Source organism: Falco punctatus, assembly GCF_963210335.1.
Source record: "Falco punctatus genome assembly, chromosome: 12".
In the NCBI taxonomy this organism is placed as follows: domain Eukaryota; kingdom Metazoa; phylum Chordata; class Aves; order Falconiformes; family Falconidae; genus Falco; species Falco punctatus.
Window position 1 is genome coordinate 20,242,771 of NC_137592.1, and position 23,891 is coordinate 20,266,661.

At 39.7% G+C, this 23,891-nt stretch overlaps 2 protein-coding genes across 17 annotated transcripts in view; one reads left to right on the forward strand and one right to left on the reverse strand.

The window, feature by feature from the left end:
- Nucleotides 1-170, forward strand: part of LOC308072140 (uncharacterized protein) — a 264,344-nt gene extending 264,174 nt beyond the window's left edge. Inside the window, exon 10 of the mRNA XM_080408622.1 lies at nucleotides 1-170. This exon is cut by the window's left edge and continues 15,619 nt beyond it. The gene's annotated coding sequence lies outside the window, so the exon portion shown is untranslated.
- The window catches only part of LOC308072141 (uncharacterized protein), a 104,699-nt gene that overhangs the window by 31,303 nt on the left and 49,505 nt on the right, over nucleotides 1-23,891 (reverse strand). For 11 of the 16 annotated variants that reach the window (XR_013931529.1, XR_013931530.1, XR_013931531.1 and 8 more), the window contains 3 exons: nucleotides 8,958-11,315; nucleotides 8,680-8,791; nucleotides 1-894 (listed from right to left, as the gene is read on the reverse strand). The exon at nucleotides 1-894 is cut by the window's left edge. Coding sequence is in view for 1 of the 16 variants with exons in the window: in XM_080408623.1 (XP_080264749.1) it covers nucleotides 8,740-8,791; nucleotides 11,277-11,315 (91 nt within the window). In the remaining 15 variants the exon portion in view is untranslated. Of the gene's footprint in view, nucleotides 8,792-8,957; nucleotides 11,316-19,534; nucleotides 21,659-23,891 lie in introns of those variants that run through there. The other 5 variants (XR_013931542.1, XR_013931541.1, XR_013931543.1 and 2 more) reach the window with 5 other exon arrangements.

The following is a 23,891-nucleotide window of genomic DNA, read 5'->3' on the forward strand; positions in this document are numbered from 1 at the left end:
TCTTGGTGCATTGGGTGCCTGCTTTACCGCCAGAGAATAGCTGGTATAAGGTTAAACATGGATAGCAGTGGTGACATGATTACGGTGCATTAGAGCCACAGGAACATTATAGTTAAGGTCTGTCATCTTCATTATGCTCTTTCAGCGCCCAGTAAAAAAAAAAAAAATAATAATAATAAAAAATAATTCCCGGTATCCTACTGCCACTCGGATCTCAATATTTTCATTCATTCTCATTTTGCTGAGAATTTTTCTTTGGCCTCTTCCTCAAAATATACTTTTGTGACACTCCCATAAAACCAGAAAAGAACGGTCAGGAAGGGCCAGAAAGAAGGAACTTGCCCCACCCTGCCATCAGGCCCGAACAAAGCCAGAACCTGCAGAGAGAAATCAGAGGAGTGAATGACCTGACTGCTAACTCCAAACCCACAGTTCACCTACTTGCGACTTGCTGCTCGTATGAATATTTTTTCATCTGTACCTTATGCAGTTTAACTCGATAGCAAGTTCTTTGGTGCGGGGACCTCATTTACAGATATGATTTTGGAAACCAATGATTCTGTAAAAACCACTGGCTAGCTGAGGAGGACCTAAAATGGAGCCTGTGGTTTTTATGGAAGCATGAGCATGTATCTTCTGGAAATCAGACTACTCAAAAAATTCATATTTTCCAGTCACCCTGGTAAGTTCCAAGACAAATGATAGAGTTTCTTTCAGGAGAAGATTTTAAAATGCAGATAAGACAAATACTTGCTTGGAATGTCCTGGGTATAAACAGTTCCACTAGTGGTTTCCAAAGTAAGGCTTCTGTCTTTTTCTGTAAGATGACTGCAAGAACTCCCTCATAAATCTCATCCACAGTTTCTTTACTATTTTTTAAATTTTGCAGAATGTCTGAAAAATATGAGAATAGATTACAAGTCAAAAATTGGATAATGTAATTACAAGAGGTGAAAAGAAATTCTGGAAATTATGACCTCACTCATGAATCTGATACTAATCATGTTCAGTAACAAAGTTCTGAGAAGAAAACAAAGTGATGGCTGAGAGATAGTTTAACCGCTACGAACAACAATGGTTTAACATCAGTAACAACCAACAAAAAAAAACCCCAACCCCCCAAAAAGGAAACAGAGCTAAAACAATCTCTATTTACAATTCCATTCCACAACAAGTCTCAGTGGAGCCTTTGGGACTGTGGTCCCCATATTTCAGTCAGCCATGTGTTTCTTGAAAAATTTAGATCAGAAGATTCACAGAGTCCGTAACTGTTCTTAGCATACTGGCTTTTGTTCTTGCTTTCATGCCTTTGCCCAGCACCTCAGCAGTTAGATCATTCTTTTGGAACTTGAAAAAACTGGGGTTTTTTTCCTCCCTTTGTCCAACAGAATTCTGGTTTAAAATTTCTCTCCAAAAATTTCTGGAGGGTGCCTTGGGGAAATCTGGGATGAGAGAAGCCTCTGAAAATTTATGTGGAAACTGATCCATTTTGAATGAAATAATTAAATACTTGTTAAGCTGTTGGCCTTGAGGTTAGGGAACTTGCCTGGAAGGGGAGAGATGAATATTTCAGACTGCTCTAATTAGTAGTTCACTACCTAATGTTAAACCAAGCAGGGAACAGAGCTCTAGAATTCTCCTTCCAAGTAACCCTTACTTTAAAGTGCTATTCACACATTTCTTTCTTTTCCTACTTTATGTGCCACCCCGACCTAGGCGAGGGGTATGAATACAATGTAACTCTAGGGAAAGATGGAATTTTGTGCTCCACATTTCCTGTTGCTTGGCATCGGTGCCTCTCCAGGCGCTATGTCAGATTTTGCAAAGCCTATTTTCATGTGCTTAACTCTCCCCACACAGCCTTGGTACCTAACTAGAGTCTGGTGAATTAGGGTATTTCTAAGTTCTTTCGGTGGATTTCACTTCTAAGTAATTATTTTCTTACTCTTTATCCAATCCCTATTCAACTAAAAATAAATCCCTTTGCTAATTGTAGCAGGACATGGAAAGCATTTTGCTTCAGCAAGGTATATATGAAGATTGGAAGCTGTGAGATTACCTTTCTGCAGGACCCTGTTTGGTCTAAAGGTAGGAAGTAAAGTTGGAAGTTTAACTGCATATAATTCTTTGCCCTCTCGTTGCATGTCAGTCACATTGTTTGAGGTCATTCAAATTCATTATGTAGAAAATACAATTATATTCTTTCCTGGGGTTTCCCGATTGCTGAAATAGCTTCCACGCTACCATCTTCTGCAAGATCTTTCGTAGACACAAAGTATTTGGATGGGCTTTTTCTAGTAAAACTACAAATAGTTTTTCCCTGTTTCCCCCAAAGGCAAGGAAACAACTGTGCCCTCAATAGGTGCACAGTAAAAAGCCACTGAAGATTATTTTCATGCTTTTTTTTATCCCCACAGGTGTATAGTCTTGTGAGATGGTGCATCCATCTTCTATCCCTTTTTTTTTTTTTTTTTTTTTAAATATATGTATTAGATTACATTGCAGTGGCTGGCACTGCTAATATTAACACTGTTGGTTTAGATGTAGACGTCATGCTATGCAAAATCATTCAGTGTTAGATATCCTATGTTTCCAAAAGTTATGTTGGCTGCAGGAAATCTAAACAAATCTCTTTTTTTAACAAGTGTTGTTATGGACAAGGCAAAAGGACCTTAGAGGTCTGCAATATGTTGAAGTTGTACCCATCAGACTCTGAAAAATAGAGCTATTTTGAACTTCCTGGAAAAACAGAGAAGATACAAGTATGAATTAACATGTTACTTCATTTGTCATCTCATGGGAATCTAATACCTGGGGAACATTAGTTATCTAGGCTGAAAGTAATGATACAGGCTCCTTCATCCAGTACTACTTAGTTTATATTGTTGCTTCTAGCTTACAATGTTGCACTTAATTACACCACAATAAGAAATTACCTGTCACACAATAATCTTCATTGCCCTTCCCTGAAACTGGTCTTCCTTGCAGCTGTGTAAAGCCAAAAAGCTTGAGCAATTTGACTCTTGTCCTTGGATATCTCAAAGTTTCTGCTTACCAAGACTTTCAGTTCCCCCTCAAAGAAAGACACTAAATGTCTTGGGTGAAAACAGCAATAATTATATCATCATTGTGGTCCCATGGGGATGCATCTAGGATCCGCAAAGCCAAGGAATCAAGAACTTTGACTGAGAATGAAAGTGATGACTCACAACAGATTCTGCCCTGTTGTCTACGTTACCTTGTTTACAAAACATTTTTCAAAATTTGCTAAGAAAGCAAACTAAATAATGTTTTAGTGGTGCTCACACTGAGAAAACCCAGGAGCCAAATTACTTTCCATCTTCAGAAGAGAAAACAAAATAAAGATACAAAGAAGAAGGTCTAAGGGTTCCAATATTCAAGCCTTCCTTTTTCTTCTTTCCCATTTCTTCAGTGATTCTTCCAGTTCCCACTGTCTAGTACTAGGTAATCAGTGCTTTGCAGAACTGCTAGCACTTAGAGCAGGGGTCCTCAAACTTTTTAACCAGGGGGCCGGCACGCGGATGAAGTGGCAGGCAGTCATCTGCGGCTGCTTGGTTTCCCCCCCCAACCCCCGGCGGTGTGTGTGGGTGTGTTGTGTTCTGTAAATTCCGGGGGCTGGACTGAGGACCCTGGGGGGGCGTAGTTTGAGGACCCCTGACTTAGAGGCTGGTTTCCAGAGAAAAGGATGATCTTCATTTCAGCTGAGGAAGAAGGCAATAACAGCTAGAAACCAAAAAATCTCATCTGGTTCATTAATAACATTGTGACGCTGACATGAGCCACTAGTTATATGGAAGAGTCACAACAAAGAATAAAGAGGTGGTAGACAAGGAGGATGGGCACAGGACCCAGAAGAGAGTTACTATGCGTGTAGTTACTATCAAGCTAAAGCCAACTAGGCCTTAACATATGCCCAACTGCATTAAAAAATCGTGTTTTCTGAATGGCAAAATTCTGCTACAGACACAAAGCAAGAAAAACAGAGCTTCTTACTAAGTTAAAGTGTCTCCAGATTTCTAACCTTTTCAGGAGAAATGGGATGGCAGGTTTAGAAGTGAAAGTTGAATACACAGTCACAGAAAAACAGTCACAGAACATTGTTTTAAAAAAATCGCTGAAGCACAGGACAGGAATATGTGACCACATCACTTTTTTTCAGACTGTGTTTAAGTGAACACTGAATCTTGGAACAAACCCAGTCAACTGAGGGCAAAGGGTTTCACAGCACTATTCTCACCACCAATCTGTTTCATCTTCTTTTTTTCTTTTTTTTATTTTCTTTTTTTTTTTTTTTTATTTTCTTTTTTTTTATGACTGGGACATTTCTGTCTGCAAGCTGACCCATTCCTTAAGCATATGTACATGTCACTTAAGGATTTAACAGTCAGAGACACTGAGACACTGTCCAGATCCCTCTTTGACATTTCAAGAGACAACTCCAAGAGGCTGAAATACTACTGGGATTTGAAATAGCATGTGCAAAGAGCCTCCATTTCTTCAGCTAGTTAAAGTGGTTTGTTTCTATAATTTCCTATGCATTAAAAATAAATGTATAACAAGTAATATTTTAAAGTAACTTTCTGTTATACTGCTGGCATCATCTCCAAAACAGTCGTATGTCTTAATGACATTCCATTTATTTAACTGCTTTTCTCATTAAAAACACTGCCTGATGGTACTGATTGCTCAACATTTGACTCTCTAGATTATACAGATCTGCCTGTTCTGAAGAGACAAAAAACCCAGGCAGAGCAGCAACCCCAGAGAAGGGAACTTCCCTGCTAAGAGTTTATCAGGTTGAGGAACAATGTGCGTTGCCCAATGTGCTTATTATCCAGGAAGTTACTCATCATTGTTAGTTATTCTTACTGAAAATACTAAAATAATTTCCAGTACTTCATCCAAGAAACTATGTCCTTCAACTAACAGTAGGTCCAGCTTTACTAAAATGGCCATGCATGATTCTGCACATAGAGGATTTTTTTTTTTTAATTAGAATAAGCTCAAAAGCTGAAGAAGTACTTTTTACTTAATTTTATTTTATTTAGCTGGAAAGCAAATTTTAGCAGTGCCCTGAATGGGTTTGTTGCAACACAATTTAAAACTATGCACCCTGAGAACCCTTGGTTTTTTTCTCTCTTCATAAAGCTGGTGTAACCAAGGCTTTGTACTCTAAGGGCAGGCCTCCGAGCTAGAAAAGAGCAGGAAAAAATGTTATAGAGCTTTCTTATACTCCCAGTATGAGAACACTGTTTGCATTTTAGCTCTCCCCTAGCTAAAATTTCAGTTGTGCCTTTGCAATGAAGATCTTAGGCACCAACAAAAGTTAGTACCCTGGATTGTGAAAAGACTGTCGGGGTACCCTTCCCCACATGTGCCAAAGGATGGTGAGGATGTGAAGGCCCTGTGGTGGTCAGGAACCCTCTGAAAGCCTGCAGTGATGGCGCTGATGAAGAGCTCCCAGCTGCACCACTCTCAGGAGGGCCCTCAGGGGTAGTTTAGAAGCACAATATAGACCCAGTCATAATGCTCCAAAGACGGCTGCCAGGCGGAAATGCCCCTCCAGGACATGCATTCAAGGTTTTATTTGTGAAAGGTCCCATGTGCTATTAATGTCCAAGCAGTACATGGTGGCCCTGAGGCTCAGTGGGGAGAAGAGCTGCTGTCAGCCCCCAGAACACTCTGAGCATGCCAAAATGGTGCCCCGACTCTGGGGGTCTCTGCTGCATTTTGCAGGAGATGCACCCTGAAAGACGCTCAGCAGAGTGTTTCTATCCACAGAACACACACTGTGTGTCCTGTTTCTTGCGTTCATCTTTCAAGTGGCTCTGCTGTGTTGCACATGACACATCATGACTTCACATGCTCTCTTGTGAAATCGCCTGATGCTGATACAAGGAAATTCAAGGAGCTGATCAAGAAATGGAGACTACAGGTTATTGCCTCATTTTCTGACTTTGTTCTGTTCATGGACCACTCTGTGTGCAAAGATCAGGGTTAAAATACAGTTCAACAGGTTGCCATTCGGTCTCAGTGATCTGCAGACCAGGCAGACATGAGTAACACCCTGAGATTGGAGCAGTACAATAATACAAACACTCCAGTGATGTACCAGGTGTTGCCTGAAGGCACCAGCTTTCAGATGAGACCTTCAGCTCTTTATCTGAGCTCTAGTGTTTTGCAGATAAATGATCATGCTGCACTTTTGAAAAGAGCACAGGGACAACCATAGATTTCTAACATTCACTTTCTTAACACATAATATAACATGCAGGGCTGTTACTGACTGAAGCTTGGCTGTTAATGTTTGCCTACATAGTCACTGTACTTACCAGCACCTAATTCATCTGAAAGCTGTCTTTAGAATTTTGAGAGAGGTTAAATAAAACTAAATTATATTTTTCCATTCTCTCTTACATATAAATCTCTATAAGAATAAACCAATCTGGTGCGTGCAGTTTGAATGCAAGCTTTGCTCCTGAGTGATTTTAAATGAGAATTTTTCACACCCTTATTTAGATGCAATATCATTTCTGCCTTCAAGGTTAATAACATAGTCAAAGGGACTGGAAGTTTTGCAAAAATCAGAGATCTGAATAAGGAATTCAGCTTGTGTACTTCTCTTGCAGCACTTTCCTGAATGTGTGCATCTGTGTGTAAAGCAAAGGCTGTGCTGGCAGCAGAGCTTTCCATGCTAACATTTCTATCCCCGTTTGTTATCATCAGACCCAAATGTTACTTCTGCAAGCGGCAGTTAACAAGCAGTGGTTTAATTCCTCTGGAGCCTGTAGGCTGTTCCCTGCAGAATGCAATCTCACATTAGGACTTACTTATTTTAAGAGTTTGGAGAACAAAAAGATCTTGACAGCAAGATAAGCATGACCTCAGGGAACTGGGGGTCCCAGTCCAAGTCACTTTCCTCTGCTGATTATGGATTTGGTGAAAACCAGATTTAATTTCTATGTATTATCTTTTTAATATCTGACAGAGTGCTTGAATGCAAAGGCAAATGAAGAGGTTCATGTGCTGAGTTTGTAGTTTGCTGGGAAAATAATAAGGCCACCAAAAGCCTGTGCAAAACTGCAGTAATGTACAGAAAAGAATAAGAGATGGTGTTTTGAGAAGATGTGTTTCCCAATTACCCAACCATTTATCACAGGGATTATTTCATTTTAGTATGTTGTCTTCCCTAACCAGACCTTTCATTCTCCTGAATGAAAATCTAAGTCATGTAAATCACACATATATGCATAATGTACAGAATGGTCATTAACTGCAAATCTCACTTGTGCGAAATTTTGTGTATCGGTCGATTTTAACATTTTTTTTGATGTTTCATACATTTTTTGCCTAATAATAATAATAATAATATTAAAAAAACAAACAACAAGCCCTACAACTTAATGAAGACAAACATTCAGTATTGATATAGAGTATCAGAGAAGCTTGGAGTTTTCAATGTGAGAATATATTGGCCTGGGAGTATCACTACTCAATTATTACTTGTTTCCAAAAACTGCAAGCAATAGAGCTGGGCAGAAAATAATGTTGAATGCATCTGCAGTCTGTCTCAAATGATTTTTGGTAATCGTATCACATCAAATTTTGGAATTAAAAAAACCCAAAACAAACAACAACCAAGAAGAGGAACATAGTACATAGTGATTTTCCCAGAAAACAGGATTTATTTGTAGATTATAAACTGAAAATAATAAATAACAATACGTTATTTGATATAATATATTATTTCAGTGTACAAGTAGGTAAAAATACCTAAGAAACTACTTATAAATGTTGCAAACTTTTCAGCATGTTGAAATGCTATGTGAGAAATGTTCAAAGTAACAAAATTCTTAAAGAGATCAAAAAAGAACAAAGAGATTCTGTAGAAACAATGGACCAAATATATCCAAGGATAACCCCACTGAGATCAGTGGAATTGCACTAGGGATATACTTGGCCCAGTGACTCCAGAAATGATGTTAATGAGGAACCTTAACACTACTGCTAGAAAAATCTCTATTTAAACCATGCTGTGGCAGTTCATGTGAAAAAGTAAATGGGACCTTCACATGAACTGCACAGCATGTGAGTGTGAATCAACAGGCTATAATAAATTGGTTTGGTTTCCTTCTCCCAGACTTAAGCAAATGTATTATATTGTAGCATTTGAGATGTTATAATGAAGGTTATGTCATTATTCCATTATGTTCAAAAAAGCCTGATTGTCTTCAAAAAAGGCCTGATTTAGAAAAATATTCATTAGTTCTTATAATAAAGAATCTGTAGATCAAATATAATGAGTGATAAATCCCTATTAAAAATCCCTCGTTTCTCTAAAACTTGATCTCATGGATGTCAATAAGCTCTGGATAAGGAAATGTTTTGTAAAATAAAGGCCCCATTTTTTTTCAATGGAAAGCAAACCTGAATAGGTTTCTAACAAAATTTTACTTTCTTACAGAAAGAAGCAATGATTTAAAAAGTGTGAAGGAATGTATTATCTGACGTCCTATGACATGATATATCCTGAAACTTCTTAAAAACACAGAACTTGAGCTACCAGAGAAAGGAGTGACCTTTTCAACTTAAACTGCTGATCATAAAAAAAAGTAAGACAGGATGAAGGTTATTTTTCATTTAGGGTAAAGTACTCACAAATAACAGAAGCTGAAGCTGCCTGGATTGCTCTGGCCTGCCTCGGACTGAGTGCAGCTCTTACAGAAAGCTGTTCACCAGCAGATTTGAAGGCACTTGACATTTGCTGTTCCTAAGGACAGACAAGCAAAATGAGATGCAGAAACATAAGATGGGCAGCATCCCCGAGATGAGGGAAAGTAGTGGAGACAGGATCTCATGGCACCCACTGATGTGAGAAGCAGAATCCAGGAACAACATCCCCACCCCTACATATAGGTCACCTACATATAACGTACCTGATCCTGCAAGCTGTTTTCTGTTTGAGGGCTCTTGGGCTTCAGTCTCCAGCAAAGAGCAAAATCTTGTTTCCCAATCTAGTGACTGTTTGCAGTGAAGTATTCAAACTTCAAACCCCAACCCGCTCCCCCCCACCCCCCCAAATCCAAAAAACCCCAGCAGTTTGTGGGCATGTGAAAGAGATTATAAGATGTAGTGCCTGTGCACTGGGATGAACTTCACTGCACTGTACTCAGTGACCCCAGACGTCACTTCCAGTCCTCTAGCCCTGTGAACTGTGGTTTCATTCCAGAGATCATTGAAAAAGAAATGCAGCATTTCACAAATTTCATCTAGCACATTCAAAATTATCATGTCCTGACATTTCAGCTGTTGAAAAGAACCAGGATTTACTACCTCACATGAAAAAGACCAGAAGGCTTAAATGCATAACAAAGTAAAGCCGTGATATGAGACAGATGAACTCATTTAGATAAAATAAGACAAGACTCAACCTTCCTCTGAACTTCGATTTGAAACTGAGTTAAACCTCTCATTGAAGGAAGATAAAAAGTTAGCCAATTTATTTGTCTTTCAGTTCTCTTTTATACTTAAGAGAATGCTATTGAAGTGCTAGCTGAGATTTTGGGGAGAGCAGTTCCTGCTGCTGGTACAGCTTCCTGAGTGATACTGAGCCAGGCACTCGGTCTCTCTTGCCTCACTTTCCAGTCACAGTCTGATGTTCGTCCTCCCTCTCCTTTCTGTCTGATGTATGTACTTTAAACAGAAAATTTAGAATGAGAGCTACCTTTTATTATGTGATTACACAGTGCCCGAGGTCCTTCTCTCAACTGTTGTGTCCAATGTGTTTGCAGTACAAATGATGTTGATGAAAATATTTTTCCCTGTATCCCCCCAATGTCACCTAGATGGATAAATGTTTTTGATAGGGATATATTCTTCATGTGCTATCCCTTTGGTTTGACATTCTGAATATAACTCCTTTGAATTTAAAAAGTACTAGGAGAAGAGACAGAAATGTTGCATGCAATTTTGCCTGCACTATATGAACCCCATGGTATTACCATGCCTTCATTCAGAAGTTAGAAGCAAGCAAAGGCATTGACTACATTTTAATCCATACTTCATAGTAAGCAATTATCATTCTGCTATGTGTCATTTCCCTCTATATTGTTGCAACAATGCTCTGGATTTTTGCACGAATCCTTTGGGTTCTAAATGTCCCACAAAATATAATGGAAAATATTTTTACAGAAGAAAATGTTATACAACCCAGCATGATCCCACTCCTCACCATTTGTTCTAGGATTATTCAGAAATGTTAATTTCTCTGTCTGGATTTCACAAATAGTCAAACACCCCCCAGCTGAGCATAAAAATAACTTACTTTTGATGGAAACCGGGTCCTTTAAGTGCTGTTTCTAAATTGGCTGGTTTGGTCCTGTTTTGAGTTGTCATGTATGGCACAGAAAGGAGCTGGCAAAACACCTTAGTTATTCCTACAAGTCTTCATTTGTGAAACAGTCTTTAAACAAAACCAACAGTATTTAAACAAAACCAACAGTCTTTACCATAGCTCAGGATATTAGGAAAAGTGAGATCTTGAAGACATGACATCTCTAGATTTCTTCAAAGGAAGGAAACACTAGTTCAAGCTTCTCAGTCTTTTTGTAGGGTTTTAAGAGATCTCTTCACCTTTTCTTTCCAATGCCAGTGTTCCATTTTGTCTCCCACCTCTAAGGCACTTAAGAAAACCCTTGCACTTCTGTCATTCAACAGATATTAAGCTGGTCAATAGACATGTGGCATAATAACATTCCAACCAGCAGATTCATGATCAGATTTATCAAACAAGCTTATTCATACTGCAGGAGAGGAGCAAAACCCAGTAAACACATAATAAATAACAGAATTTACACTCTTCCTAAGCTCCTCAGAGTAGAAGGAACAAGGGCAGCAAATTACCCAGCACTCTTAAGGGATATTAGAATTATAATCACATCTTTTGAACCCCACTTCTATTCCCTCTTCCTGAACAAAAAATATCCAAACACAGACACAGAATAAAGCCGGGTACAGATACTGAGGCTAGATTTTAGAAGAAATGAAGTGACATTTTGCATTCCCTATCAGTATCTTTAGGAGTAAAACAAAATATGCAAGAAAACAAGTCTGAAGATCAGCCTGAATATCACTATAAAAAAATTCAGTGCTTGGAGGCATTGCTGAAACTGGGAAGATAAGGCACAGAAGATCTATTCTACTTAGAATTTTGAATGGGCAAAAAGATTATCTAATAGCACTCATTACATACTCACATGATATATATGTAACAGTCAGTTGTATTTTCCAGAGTCCTACAAAAAAAGCAAGTATTATCATTGAAAGCCTACTGGAACAAGTAGTTAAAAGCCTGATGTTAAAGAGGGGGTAAAAAAAAAGTAGAAAATATGAAGGAAAAAAAAGATATTTGGCTTAAGGATCTTCAATAATTAGCATGTGTAGTGTGACACAGTACTGTCTCTGCTTGCAATGAAGTATTTATAGACTTTGACAGGTTTTTTGCAATTGTGCTGAACAATGTTTGAATGCTACCACCATCCAAATACAATAAGTTATTACAATAACAAAGCGTTGTGAATCATACCGTAATTATCTTCTAGCCTGCTAATAGTAACTGTTAATAATTTAAATGTCTTGCTACATCTCCGTGCTTTATGCAGCAGTACTTAAAAATGTTCCCCTGGCAAAGTACACTGCTGAGTTTGTCCGTCACTATATAGTTAAATACTAATTTGAAAATGTATCAGAAAATGACTGCAAAGTGAGTAGGTCAGTCACAGTTGTTCATGGAAAGGCAGGAAATATGTTAAGGCAACAGAATATAGATTTTCTCTAACATTCTCTAACATTTAGGAAAAGAAGCATAAAAACCACTGTAGCACAGCATCTAAACCATTACAAAACTGTCTGAACTGTAACAGCAGGCTGCAGGGCAATATTTACAGCTAATTCTAATTATTGTTATTATGAGTATTCAACTCTGGTATTTTTGTTTCCTTGGAACGACTCCACCAAATGATTGAAATTATAAATTTCTGTTCTTATATAATAATTTCACCTTACACTATTATTAGGATGTCAGCGCTCATTCTTGGTCACTGCTTCAGTTTCTGGGTAGTTATGGGCAAATTAATCCTCACCTATTACAAATGTTTTCCCTGTTCAGTTGAAAGAGTACACTGAAATAGATTTCATTTGTAGTGACATTAAGGAGAATATTTTCAGTTTCTGCTACGTTCTATGCTATATTTTGTTTAACTTTTATTTATTATTGGGGCACTTGGTGATATTGTGCTGAAGCTTCACTCACAAAAGAAGAAACAGGTTTTAACTTCAGGAGAAATAGTAGAACACTACATTAGCCTGTAAAATTAGAGAGCAGTATCCACAAAAGGAAAATATATTCTTGATAAAGGAGAAAAAAAAAAATCAGAAATTCCAACCCAGAACAGGATAGAAACTGATCTATTCTGCCAATACTGCAAGGAAAGTGAATAAAGGAGAAACTGGGAAAAAAAATTGCCTTGCTTCTCATAAAATGGTTGAGGTTAGAAAGGACCTCTTGGAGATTGTCTAGGCCAGCTTCCTGCTAAAAGCAGAGTCAATGGGAGCAGGTAACTCAGGATCTTGTCCAGCTGAGTTTCCAATATCTCCAGGTACAGAGACTCCAAAATCTCACTGGGCAACTTGCTCCAGACTTTGATCACCCTTGCAGTAAAAATGTTTTTTGTTACATTTTGCTTAATGGAATCTCCTGCATTTCAGTTTGTGCTCATTGCCTCTTGTCCTTCCAAAGGATACAACTGAGAAGAGTTTGCCTCTTTCTTCTTTGCATCTTTCTTTTGCATATTTGTACACGTTGATGAGATTCCCATCATGAGCCATCTCCCCTTCTCTAGTCTCAACAGACCTACCTCTCTCAGACTTTCCTCACACATCAGATGCGCCAGTCCCTTAATCATCTTCATCTCCTTTATCTGGACAGTCTACAAAGATTTCTTACTCAAATACATGTTGTTTATGCATATTGCCTACATTTATATATGTATTACATCCATTTTTAAAAATAACCCCACACTCCCTTCAGGGGGAACACCGTAGGGAATGCTAGAATTAGATATGCTTGTACAACCCATGCGGTATACATATTATTATTTTTAAGCTATTTTGCGAGGGAGGGAGCATGAGCTGTCATCCATTCAGTCTACAAATGGGCAAGCCATACATATTTGTTTCCTCTTCACTGTTCGGTCTGTGGTTCAAGGCCCTATTTTAACATTTATAGCTAAAACTTGGTCTGAAAAAAAGACAGGTTTTTTTCCACAGACTTTTCAGTGTAACTGCTTACTAGTGTAAGTAGCTGTGCCACAAATGTTCACAGCACCCCTGTGAGGCAAGGTAGCATCTCTACTCCCGTTTTACAGACAGCCTCTGGCCTGAATTTTTAGAGAACTTCGCATTTAATTGCACTTTAAATGCCCCCACTGACTTTGGTTGCAGCTGCCAGTGCTCAGCACATTTGAAAATCCAGGCTTCTAGGACTGCAGACTGGCTTGTCCAACACAATTAGCTTAATCATAAAGCACAATGTTTTTATCTAGCGAGATAACAGTTTGGAACGAGGGAAAATCCTATTCAGTGGAATCTTTATGGTTACAGCTCCCCCGTATAACTGTCCTTTCCACACTCCTTTATTTCTTAACCACTACGAGATAAACAGCATGTGGTAATGAAATATGAAATGCATGCATTTTACTGAGCAAATCTCTCACTGGAAATGTGAGGTCTTTGGTTTGAAAATAAACATGATTCAGGGCTCAGCTATGGAAGTGTATTTGCTGCTTCAACAGCCAGGTCCCGCTACCCTTGCTCAGTCAGCTCTTTTACACAGCGTTAGCCTGATCTTACACTTTCCCTGTGACAAGTTTCCAGAAGTAAGTGTGAAAAGGCAGATCACTTTCCACTACCCACAGGAAACGAAATGACCCTTCTGTTGTCGGCTGGATGATACATGAGCTGTATCCCTGCAGAAGCCAAAGCTAGTACAGACTTGCTCTCATTAAACAAAGCTAAATATTGGAAGCACATTTAAACTGCAATGTAGGAGCTGCATAGGCTCCAGCTGAACTTCCAGAATTAATTCTGTTGGCTTTAAGCTATTCAGCCTTAAGGCTGAGATGCTGGATGATGCCACTACAGGCTTTACTTCTAATTCATAAAAAGGAAAGGAGGGTGAGGCTAAAGTAGCTATAAACTGCACTCGCTTCTTCCTAATCTTGAGGCATGTCAGGGTTTCGACAGCCTATTGTAACAGCTTTAGAGAGCCGTTTGCATTTATGGCAGCCTTAAGACGGCTGCCCACCGTTCAGAGAGTCCCACCACCTCTGCTGTGACAGCAAAGTGCAGATCTCTGGCCACGTTTAGCTGTAGTCTGTTTGTCCAGCCCACGAGGCTCAGGGCCTGTTGTTTGAGAGGCTGTGTCTTTCCTTGCTGTCACAGCTTAAATCCGTACCAAAGCAATACTTCCAACAAACCTTTCCTGAGATGGGATGAGAGGAAGGGGAAGGTGGTTTTTGTATTGCTCATTGGATGGCCTGCCTCAGCCAGCGTTTCTTTGACTTCCCAGGCACATGGCAAAAACCATCTCCGTCCTCATCCACGCACTCCCTGTGCTGCTCTACTCAAGTTATGCCTAGGATGGTATATTAATAGGTCGCCCTTCTGTGTATGTTTAATTTCTGAGGCTGATGACCCGAACATGATATGAACACTGACAGACTGTAATTGTATAAACTTGGGGGGGAAGTTAAATAGTCATAACAAAACCAGTTGTCAAAAATAATAAGATTTTCTTTTTAGTGTAATAATAGTGTCATTAATTATTAAAGAAGAAAAAATAACAATGAATCATCAAGGCTAAAAGTAAATGAGCCTGGAGACTGCAATTCCTTCTTATATAGGAGTGCCCTCTGCAGTCTAGTTCCTGGGGAGTGATGCTGTGCCAGCTCACACAATGCAGTGCCAGGGGAGATCAGGAATAACTTGGTCAAAGCCAGTGCAATAAGTTGGGATTTGGAGCCATAACGAACGCTTGGAGTATGGGATTCACAATACTAATACACCATTCCCTAGACTAAATGCTAACCCCTTTCCTCTGATGGACAAGCAGAAAGACCTGTGTACACTTTAGTGGTATTTTTTCAGATGTAAAAGTTGCAGCTAAGAAGTAACAACTTTTATCGTTGCTGCTTAGACATGGGGCATTTTACTCTGTGTTTTAAAGCTTAGCAGAAACTGTAAAGTGATCTTCAGGAATGTTCCTCAAAGGGGACATTGTCTGTGTCCTTTCAAGATTTTAAGCTCTAAAGCTGGTCACATGCTGCCATAATATTTTAATGTCATTCCTAGATGGCAGGTAGCAACTTGCTTTTCATCAGTGCCTTATGTAAGTAACCCCAGTGTTAAGATGTGACCTCATTTCTAAACACACAGGTTTCTCCATCAACTGCAAACTTTACAGAAACATCATTTCTGTTTTTATGATGCTTCACAAAAATTACTATTTTTAATTAAAAAAAAATAGTTAGTGCAAAAGAATATTTAATTTGGGAGGGGAAAAACCCCTAAGACTCTAAAAGTTTATACTGCCTCCAATTACTTTTCATGCTTGACTGTGTGGCAGGGAATACTTCATTATGCCAGGTCACCAACTTTGACATCTCTAACCTCACAATAATAGTCCTTTTTGTAATGTTTGAAAATTGAAAATCAGTTTAGTTTATGTTCTCACTAGGTTCATGGCTCCATTGCCTAATATATTGCTGACTTGTATGCCAGCATTACTCCCTAGTGAGGAATATTAAATAGCCACGGCATATATTAGAAGGGGTGAAAAGGTCCAGCTCAAGTCTGCTGCGTAGTTCACATTCGTTAGTGCTTTAAAAACTCAGTAAGTTGCATAATGTTTCCACTTATCCATGAAATTGTGGTATGATTCATATCATTGGCATCTTTAAATGATTTGTAGTCCACTATTTAAGTATGTATTCCACATAAATAAATAGTTCCTGGGTTTGTATACACGACTTGTGCTAGTCAGTATCATAAAAGAGGCACAATAATGCCTGACCTTTATTACTATAGCAAGAAGTTCTTCCATCTAATGAAAAAAGCCCAAACAGCCAACAGGAATGGCATAATACAAGGCACCTCTGTTTGGAAAAGGCATTTTTGGAGCTTATCAAAATGTGAATGTTATTTCCCTCCATCGAAAACTTCTGTTCTTTCCACTCCCAGTATTCTCTGTGCCTTCTAAGACATTCATGGACTCTGTTGTTAAAATTAATGTTAGTACATGCAATACAGTGTTTGACTGCTGCTATCTGGGTCGCTCATTGATGCTGCTAGTTCCTTAGTTCTATTTGTGAAACACATTAGACTAAAACCCTGGCTCTCCAGGAGACTTGCTTTTCCTCTGAGCATACCTGCCCTCAGTAATATATTGTTTTGTTGGCTTTTTTTCTATGGAGTAATGTTGCAAAAGGGAAGATACTTACAGCCTCCTGGAAGCTGAAGGATGATAGCTACTCAGAAAAAGCCCTGCTATTTCCCCCACCATGTTAAGTTTCCAAAGTCTGGTAAATTATTTACAAGAAAACTGAGGATGCTAAGTTGACAAGAACAAAAGAAATGCTGCAGCAGACCCAACAATAGATGGGCTCAGCCAACAGTCTTCTAAAACAAATAATCTGGCCTGCAGCTTTGGACTGTTCCTGAGGAGCCCTTTGGGAATCACTTATTCTTCCAGTCACATTTTTGGGAACGCCAAAGGAAGTTTCACTGAACTACCATCAGCCAGAGAATTCAGTAGCTACCATGTTCTACTCTCAGGACTTTAACCGACTTTCTGGAGCAAAACATGTCCTTAACACTCCTTGTTGTATGTTTGTGCGACCGTAGCTGCTGCAGGCAAACCTGTGTGTGCACCTAGCCTGCAACTGTAAAATGTGAAATGTGGAGTGAAGCACGGACACAATTTCTTTTATAGAGAGGTACAAGACACAGAATGGTCCAATATCAGGTTTTGGTAAAATAAGATACAGATTCACTGCCTCGGTGTACGTGCATTTTGTGATGGATGCTACCATTATACCATGAGGGTCTGTGATTTCTATGTGCAGACCCAAGTCATGGAGCACCACTGTTGTGACGGCATCTGTGGCACAAGCCACATGCTCCTCGTGGCACCATTCTGCAGGACAGCCAGCAAGGATCATCTGAGGGCCACCAACAGGAAGACCGAGGACCTAATGGGGTGGTTTTGCCTTCTGCAGAGCACATGTGGGGCATTACAAGACAGCACTTGTGCCCGGTGGGGTTCCTGGTCCTGCCAGTCAAGAACCAGTTGAGGTCTGTTCTCACTACACAGGGGGGTGAAGGAAGGTCTGTGCTGTGTTGGAGCTACCAGCTGTCATGGATGTCTGACCACGGTTAGAGTAGGGATACAGCTGCAGAAGGGATGAGGGGAGAGACCATGCCTTCACCTCTGAGACCCCTGCTCCAGCCCCAAATCCTTGTGAATTCCTTACCCAGAATGTGTGACAGTTTCATTGTGCTTTTGCTATCAATACACTGTAAGATGCATATGGTATCTACCCTAATGTGGGTGTGATTAGATCTTTTAAAGTCACTGGCACCCTTAGCATAAGTGAAAACACTAACTATGAGATCACAACCTTTTAATTAGCCGTATGTTGTTATAAGCTTGGTAAAAGAATTACTGAGTGAAATTATACAAGCTGATGTATGAGTCAGATGAGACAGTGATCATAACAGACCATCGGTCTCAATGTCTACGAATCTGTAAGAGTCCCAACTAAATAAGAGAATAAGATCTTTTATAGTTCTAATTTCTCTGATATCTTTTGAAAAGAAAAATGCCTACGCTTAAGAAAAGGTACTTTCTGCAGAAAAAACCCGTTGCATACTGTGGGTTTTTACTTCGCACAGGAAGGTTTTTCTTTTTTTTCCCTTAACTCTTGTCTCATTTCCAAAAGGTGGAAAGTAAAGCAACAGACAATCCATATACACCACTATTTTGTTTTATCGTAATGATGGTGGTCATTTTCAACTCCTCTCAAAACATTTAAGTGTTTGTTGGAACTCTTTCACTGAAACAGACAGCCTAATTTGTCATATTGACTTTGGTATAGAAATTTATATTGATATAAACTGCATTATGCTCTTGAATTTTGATTCCAGGATAAATACACTGTTTCTTTGTGCTATCTCCTCTTTTTTTTCCCTACCTTTTTTTTTTTTTTTTTTAAATGTGGTTTTCCTTTTCTCTGTTGTCCATGCTAAATCACTTCATGGACATACAAGTCATTAACATGCATGTGGGTCTCAACTGAGCAAAACAAGTTGCCTGGTATGCAGGCAGGCTTTTTAGCTCAAGTGTCCCAACTAGATCTCCTCTGTGACATTGTGTAGGCAAACCCTGAAGTCCTGCAGCATGTTCTTCATGCACTGTCCTGCACGGATGACCTTGTTCACTGCAGCTGTGCCCAACTGCGCTTCCCTTGCACTCTGCCTTATATCTTCTGGGTTGATGGCATGCGGCTCTGGCCCCACCTCTTTCGTGGGAAAGTAAGTTAACTCTTCCCATGGAAAAAATTGCCACTTGTTCTAAGTATCCTGACCCAATTCTGACTTCCTTACATATGCGTCAGAATAATTTCCTTGAAAACTATGATTTCCTTGGTCAGCAAGGTGAGGATATGGTCCTCTTGCTCCCCCTTTTCACCGTCTAAATCTTACATATAATACACGCAAACAGTCACAGACCAGACAGAGCAATGGGCTCTACATGGGCACAGCAGCTGCCTTTAAATGACACACTGGTTCAGGATATACGACATGGCAGGCAGAAATGTTCAGATATAACTACAAACAAATAATCAAAATCATTACTGCAATTTGAGAACCAGCTAGAGAGTACTTGGACATAAATCATTCTGTGTGAGCAGAAACACAAAGGAAATATTGCTGAAATGTTGGCTGGCAGCCATCTTAAAAAAGGTCAGATTTTTTTTTTTTAGGTGAACCATATGTAAAGACACAACACTTCTGGCTAACATCTTTTTTTTCCCTTGAAGATTGCAATATTTTCAGTCAACACTGTGGTTTTCCTGCACATTAGAATGTGTATTTATGAGATAGATAACAGCTCAAATCCTCATTACTCTTCATAATTTCACTATTATAGCTGCAGTACATGATTTTCCCAGCCACAACACTCCACTAATCTGCCAGTGAAGGAGTCCCCTGTCACGACGGAGCCCACTGAGCATTCATGTAAGGATTATTTGGGGAGGACATAGGCCTGAACAAGGGGCAGGACCAATTCCCAGCAGCCTTGGGATTTGGGGACCATGAGAAGGAGAATTAGTCAAAAGGCTGCCTGTATAAATTGGGACCAAAATCGCTGTCTGGCTCCAGGTTTCCCACTTACCTGTTGCACTGTGCACGCTATGGCAACTCACACAGTTGGGCTCAGGAGGTCTGGTCTGCTGCAATGACTGCAGGAGCAGTATTGGTCCACAAAACTTGTTACTTTGCAGAACTTTATGAAGTTCACCACCATGTTTTCTTCTGTTGGCCTCAGGTGCAACACAGGGTTTTGTAAAGGAGCAGCCTAGGTCATTTGTTGGGGTCATCACTCAATGTGCCCCCAGGAAGCTCCAGCGAAAGTGAAGGGCAAGCAGGCATTAGCAGAGGGAGAAGGGGCCGGTGTCCGGGTCAGTCACAGCATGAGGGCGTCAGACCTAAACTGACAACGTTATAGACCCAGTAGCTGCAAGGATATTTTTCTGTGATTAGCACTCTTTTTTCTGCTCCCCCTTGCTTCAAAGGGATAGAGGGGAAAGCTATCCCAGCTCATCCATCCACCCTTCTGGTATCAGTGCACAGGCAGGGACCCCCGCCCCCCCGGGGGGCTGTCCCTGCAAGGCAGAGAGGCAGGGAGCTGACTCCCAGCCCAGTTTGGAGAAGAGGATGTGCCCCAGCACCCTCTTTAGGGCAGGATGGCAAAGTCCCCCCTGGCTTTCAGCTGTGCCCAATATGCACAGCTCAACCCTGTTACTAGTTTGCAGAAGGTGGGATTTTTGCCTTCCTACATTCCTGTAATACACTACCCCACAGCAGAATGACGCAAGGTCCAAAAACCAGCAGCCTTCATATATTTGTCAAAATTAATGTTAAACTACGAAAAAAGTCCCCTTTCTAAGGATGTGGGTATTCTTGACATTTCTTTAAAGCAAACTGCAAAGCACACTGAACAATGTTCAGAGTCCTGATGAGGCTTCAGTAACTTAATTACACTTCATTCTCTTTCTAACCCACCCACATACATGTTTTACCAATTTAAACTTTTTATAGATCCTCCTAAAGTCTTCTGCTGTGCTGAGCTCTTAGCATCACATTCGTTTTGTTTTTCTTGCTTCAGCCCTTGCTCAAGTACAGAGTGCCTTCCTATGTCTGTGTAATACTGTGCAAGACAGTTTCTGTACCTCAGTGTGAAGCAAAGCTAAAAGAAGGAGTAGGGAAGGAGAAACACCTCTGTCTGGCTCTTCTGTATAAACCACACAACACTGATTTAGGAGCTCTGGGTAGAGATAAAAGATGCTAATGGAATCATACACTAACAAATTAAAGCACTTACGACTTAAGTAACTTGTCACAAAGCAAAAAGTGTCACAAAGTGCTAATGGTACAATTAGGTCCAGATATACACTCCTGCAACTGTAAAGAGGGGAGCTTGCTTACAGACCAAGGCCATATTCTCTGTGTTGGACAGAGTGATTAAATTAGCATATAAATATTAATATGATTATATAATGTACGAACATATTTAAAATGAAGCATCTAAAGTCATACCAACTTACCTTTCAAATCAGGAATAATCAGAACCATTTTGAGCCCTATTATTTTCAGCTGTGAGACAACAGCTGATTCCAATGGGCTCTGTATCACTGAAAGCCTGTGCAGTGTTTTGCAAGACAAAGTTCAGATTCACGCTAAGATAATACATTCATTCATCTTTGAGAGCTTCTTCCCCAGCTAAAACTCTCTTTTGTATTTGAGTAGTATAACAAATCCTCATCAACTCAAAAGCATACTCCCTAGAAAAGCACTGAATTTCAAGACTAAGAGCAAAACTTGAAGTCTTAGAAAGAAAAATAAAATTATGAATTTTCTCAGTTGATAATTGCCACCTTCTTGTGAAGAACCTTGTGCTGAGTGGAGCTGATTATAAAATAAAAAGAATGAGTTTCCTGGAAATACAGAAATACTGTCTTAAAGGAAGATGTTTTTGAGATCTAAAATACAAAAGCTGAATTCTATTTTCAGACTGAAATCATAAACTAACAAGATTTACATAGGAAAGAGCAATGTGCAAAATGCGTGAAGTTTTTCTATTAAGGAAAATTATTTCTGGCGGTTGCACCACTTGAGATATGGGGCGATGGAGACATGAGCAAATATCTTGGCATCACTTGGTGTGAGCTTGGATCTCTGCGTAGCGACATTTTTAAAATGAATCAAAGCTCATCTGGCATTCTGCTTAATCTTTAGCTAATCCCCCAATGTATTGTGATGTTACCAATGTACTAATGACAGTTTCACTTCAGTGTGTCATTTAAAGTGGGAAATATTTGTGAAGTTATACCCACAGGTGGAATAATGAACATACCAGGGTGACATTCATTTATGTTGGTCCTGATTACGCCATAGGAGATCAGAATACGTTAACAGCTTGGGCATAATAAACAAAGCACACTCCATGCTCTTTCCACCTGAGTACATACACAGCCCTCCACAAACTGATTTCCATTAGAGTTTACCGTACGTTCAGCTGAAGAACATAACAGTAGATTCTGCTGGAGATAAGTGTTGAGTGGAAGATGTGAATGTCTGTTTCTAGTTTTACGTGGGGTTATGCGTTTCTGAACTCCACCCAGAACTGCACTGGGATACAAGGAAATCAAACCCCAGAATTAGCTGTATGGTACTGGATGGAATAATTTGTTCATATAGAGGGCAGATTATTTTAGAAAATGGCATTAGTTTATTCCCTACAAAACAGGAAAGACTCGCTTCAGACAACTGAAGGAAGCAGCAATTGCCCTTTTTATTCTTTCTTCTCCCTGAGGGGATATAAGGCAATGAGTCAACTTTGATTCTCCCCTCAGTTCCACTGTCAGAGAGGCTGCCAAGTATATATTGGGTTCCCAAGGGCAAAAGGCCTTCAAGCAGATATTTGTGATACTTATCCCTGTGGCTAGTGCTGAAAATTAAAGACACATGATGTTCAAACCCAAAACAACAAGCAGAGCTTTCCAAAGACAACCAGCTGCTTCACTGGGAACTGCCAGAGCAAATAATTAGGAATTCAGCAAGGCTATTCACACGGCCTCCTTTCTCGTTGGATGGTTTGGTGTTCTCTGCCATGAGGGGGGACAACTCTGATATTTCAGAAAGATGATAAGAGTGATTAATCATCACTGGCTTTGTCCGGCTGGGGAGGTAAAGGAAAGGGTATGTATCTGTTTTGAAAGAAAAAATAACTGAAGCTTCCTCAGTCAGCAAGGCAGTTCATGAAAGACACATTTCCTAAGTACAAAATGTGACTGACATTCTGACTGAGACATTATCAATAAAGGAAAGCTGTTCAGGAGGTTAACCACCACTATCAAAACTGAGAGGAACTGGCACAATATGCTTTTTTTCAATGGTTTTCTAAACGAAACTGAGAGGGATGGACACAAATCAAGTTGCCAGATTCAGCTTTTTCCTGCTAAGCTTCATGTAGGTCCAAATACCACTTTGCTGCTGTGGACTAATCCGCATAATAACTCAATCACTGTGGTCAAATTAACACAGAGGCAGACTGTGGAGTCATCTGTGCTCAGGACAAGCACTCTGGATTTACCTGGGTAAGACTGAGAATTGAACCTGTTCCATAAAGTAATCCATCTCTTACACAAGCATGTGAATGAACTCCAAAACTGACATTGCTAGACTTCCCAAGAGTACAGTATTTCTGTGTACCATCTTTTCAGCTTCAGATGCACTTGTAAACCTCTGTGCTTCTTCCAGTGAATATCACTTCTCATGCTTTGGGGCTAGGTAAATTGATTGTTATTAACTAAAACCTACAAAACTGAAATAATCCTAGAGTTCAACGTACAGTTCTTCACATACGTCAATTCCTTGACAGAAATTGTAGAAAATGCTACAGAAAGAAGAACAAAACTAGTTGTGGGACACAGCTTTAAAGCTCCATAAAAAGTGTTGCCAGAAAAATACCATTTAAGCTGAAAAAGACAAAGATTTTTAAAGGGCAGTAGTTAGCAAGGTTAATAACAAAGTGAGTACCAGCTGCGTATCAGATGCTCAAATTCATATCAGTTTCTTCACCTATGGATGGCTAAGTATAAGGATGTGAACTTTGTCTAAACCTCGTCTAACTCTTGACCAAGACAGTGACCAAACCTCAGCAGGGCATGACTTTCTGCACAGTTTCTAAACTTCCTGGTTCTACCTGGGTTGAACACTCTCAGAAAGATAATCCTTTCTGCAAAGTTGTTAAATGCTCCTTGCTGTTTCACCGAGTGCTATCTTATCACCTGAGAAGTCATACTGAGTATTCCACCTCCAGTTTCACAAATAAGTCTAGTGCTTGGAAATGAAAATCCTATCTCAGATCTTACCAGAATATCATCACAGGAGCCTAAATGCAAATTGACAAGAAGAGTGCACATCACCAGATGTTTAGCAAAAACAGCTTTTTAATTTGTAGCCATTCA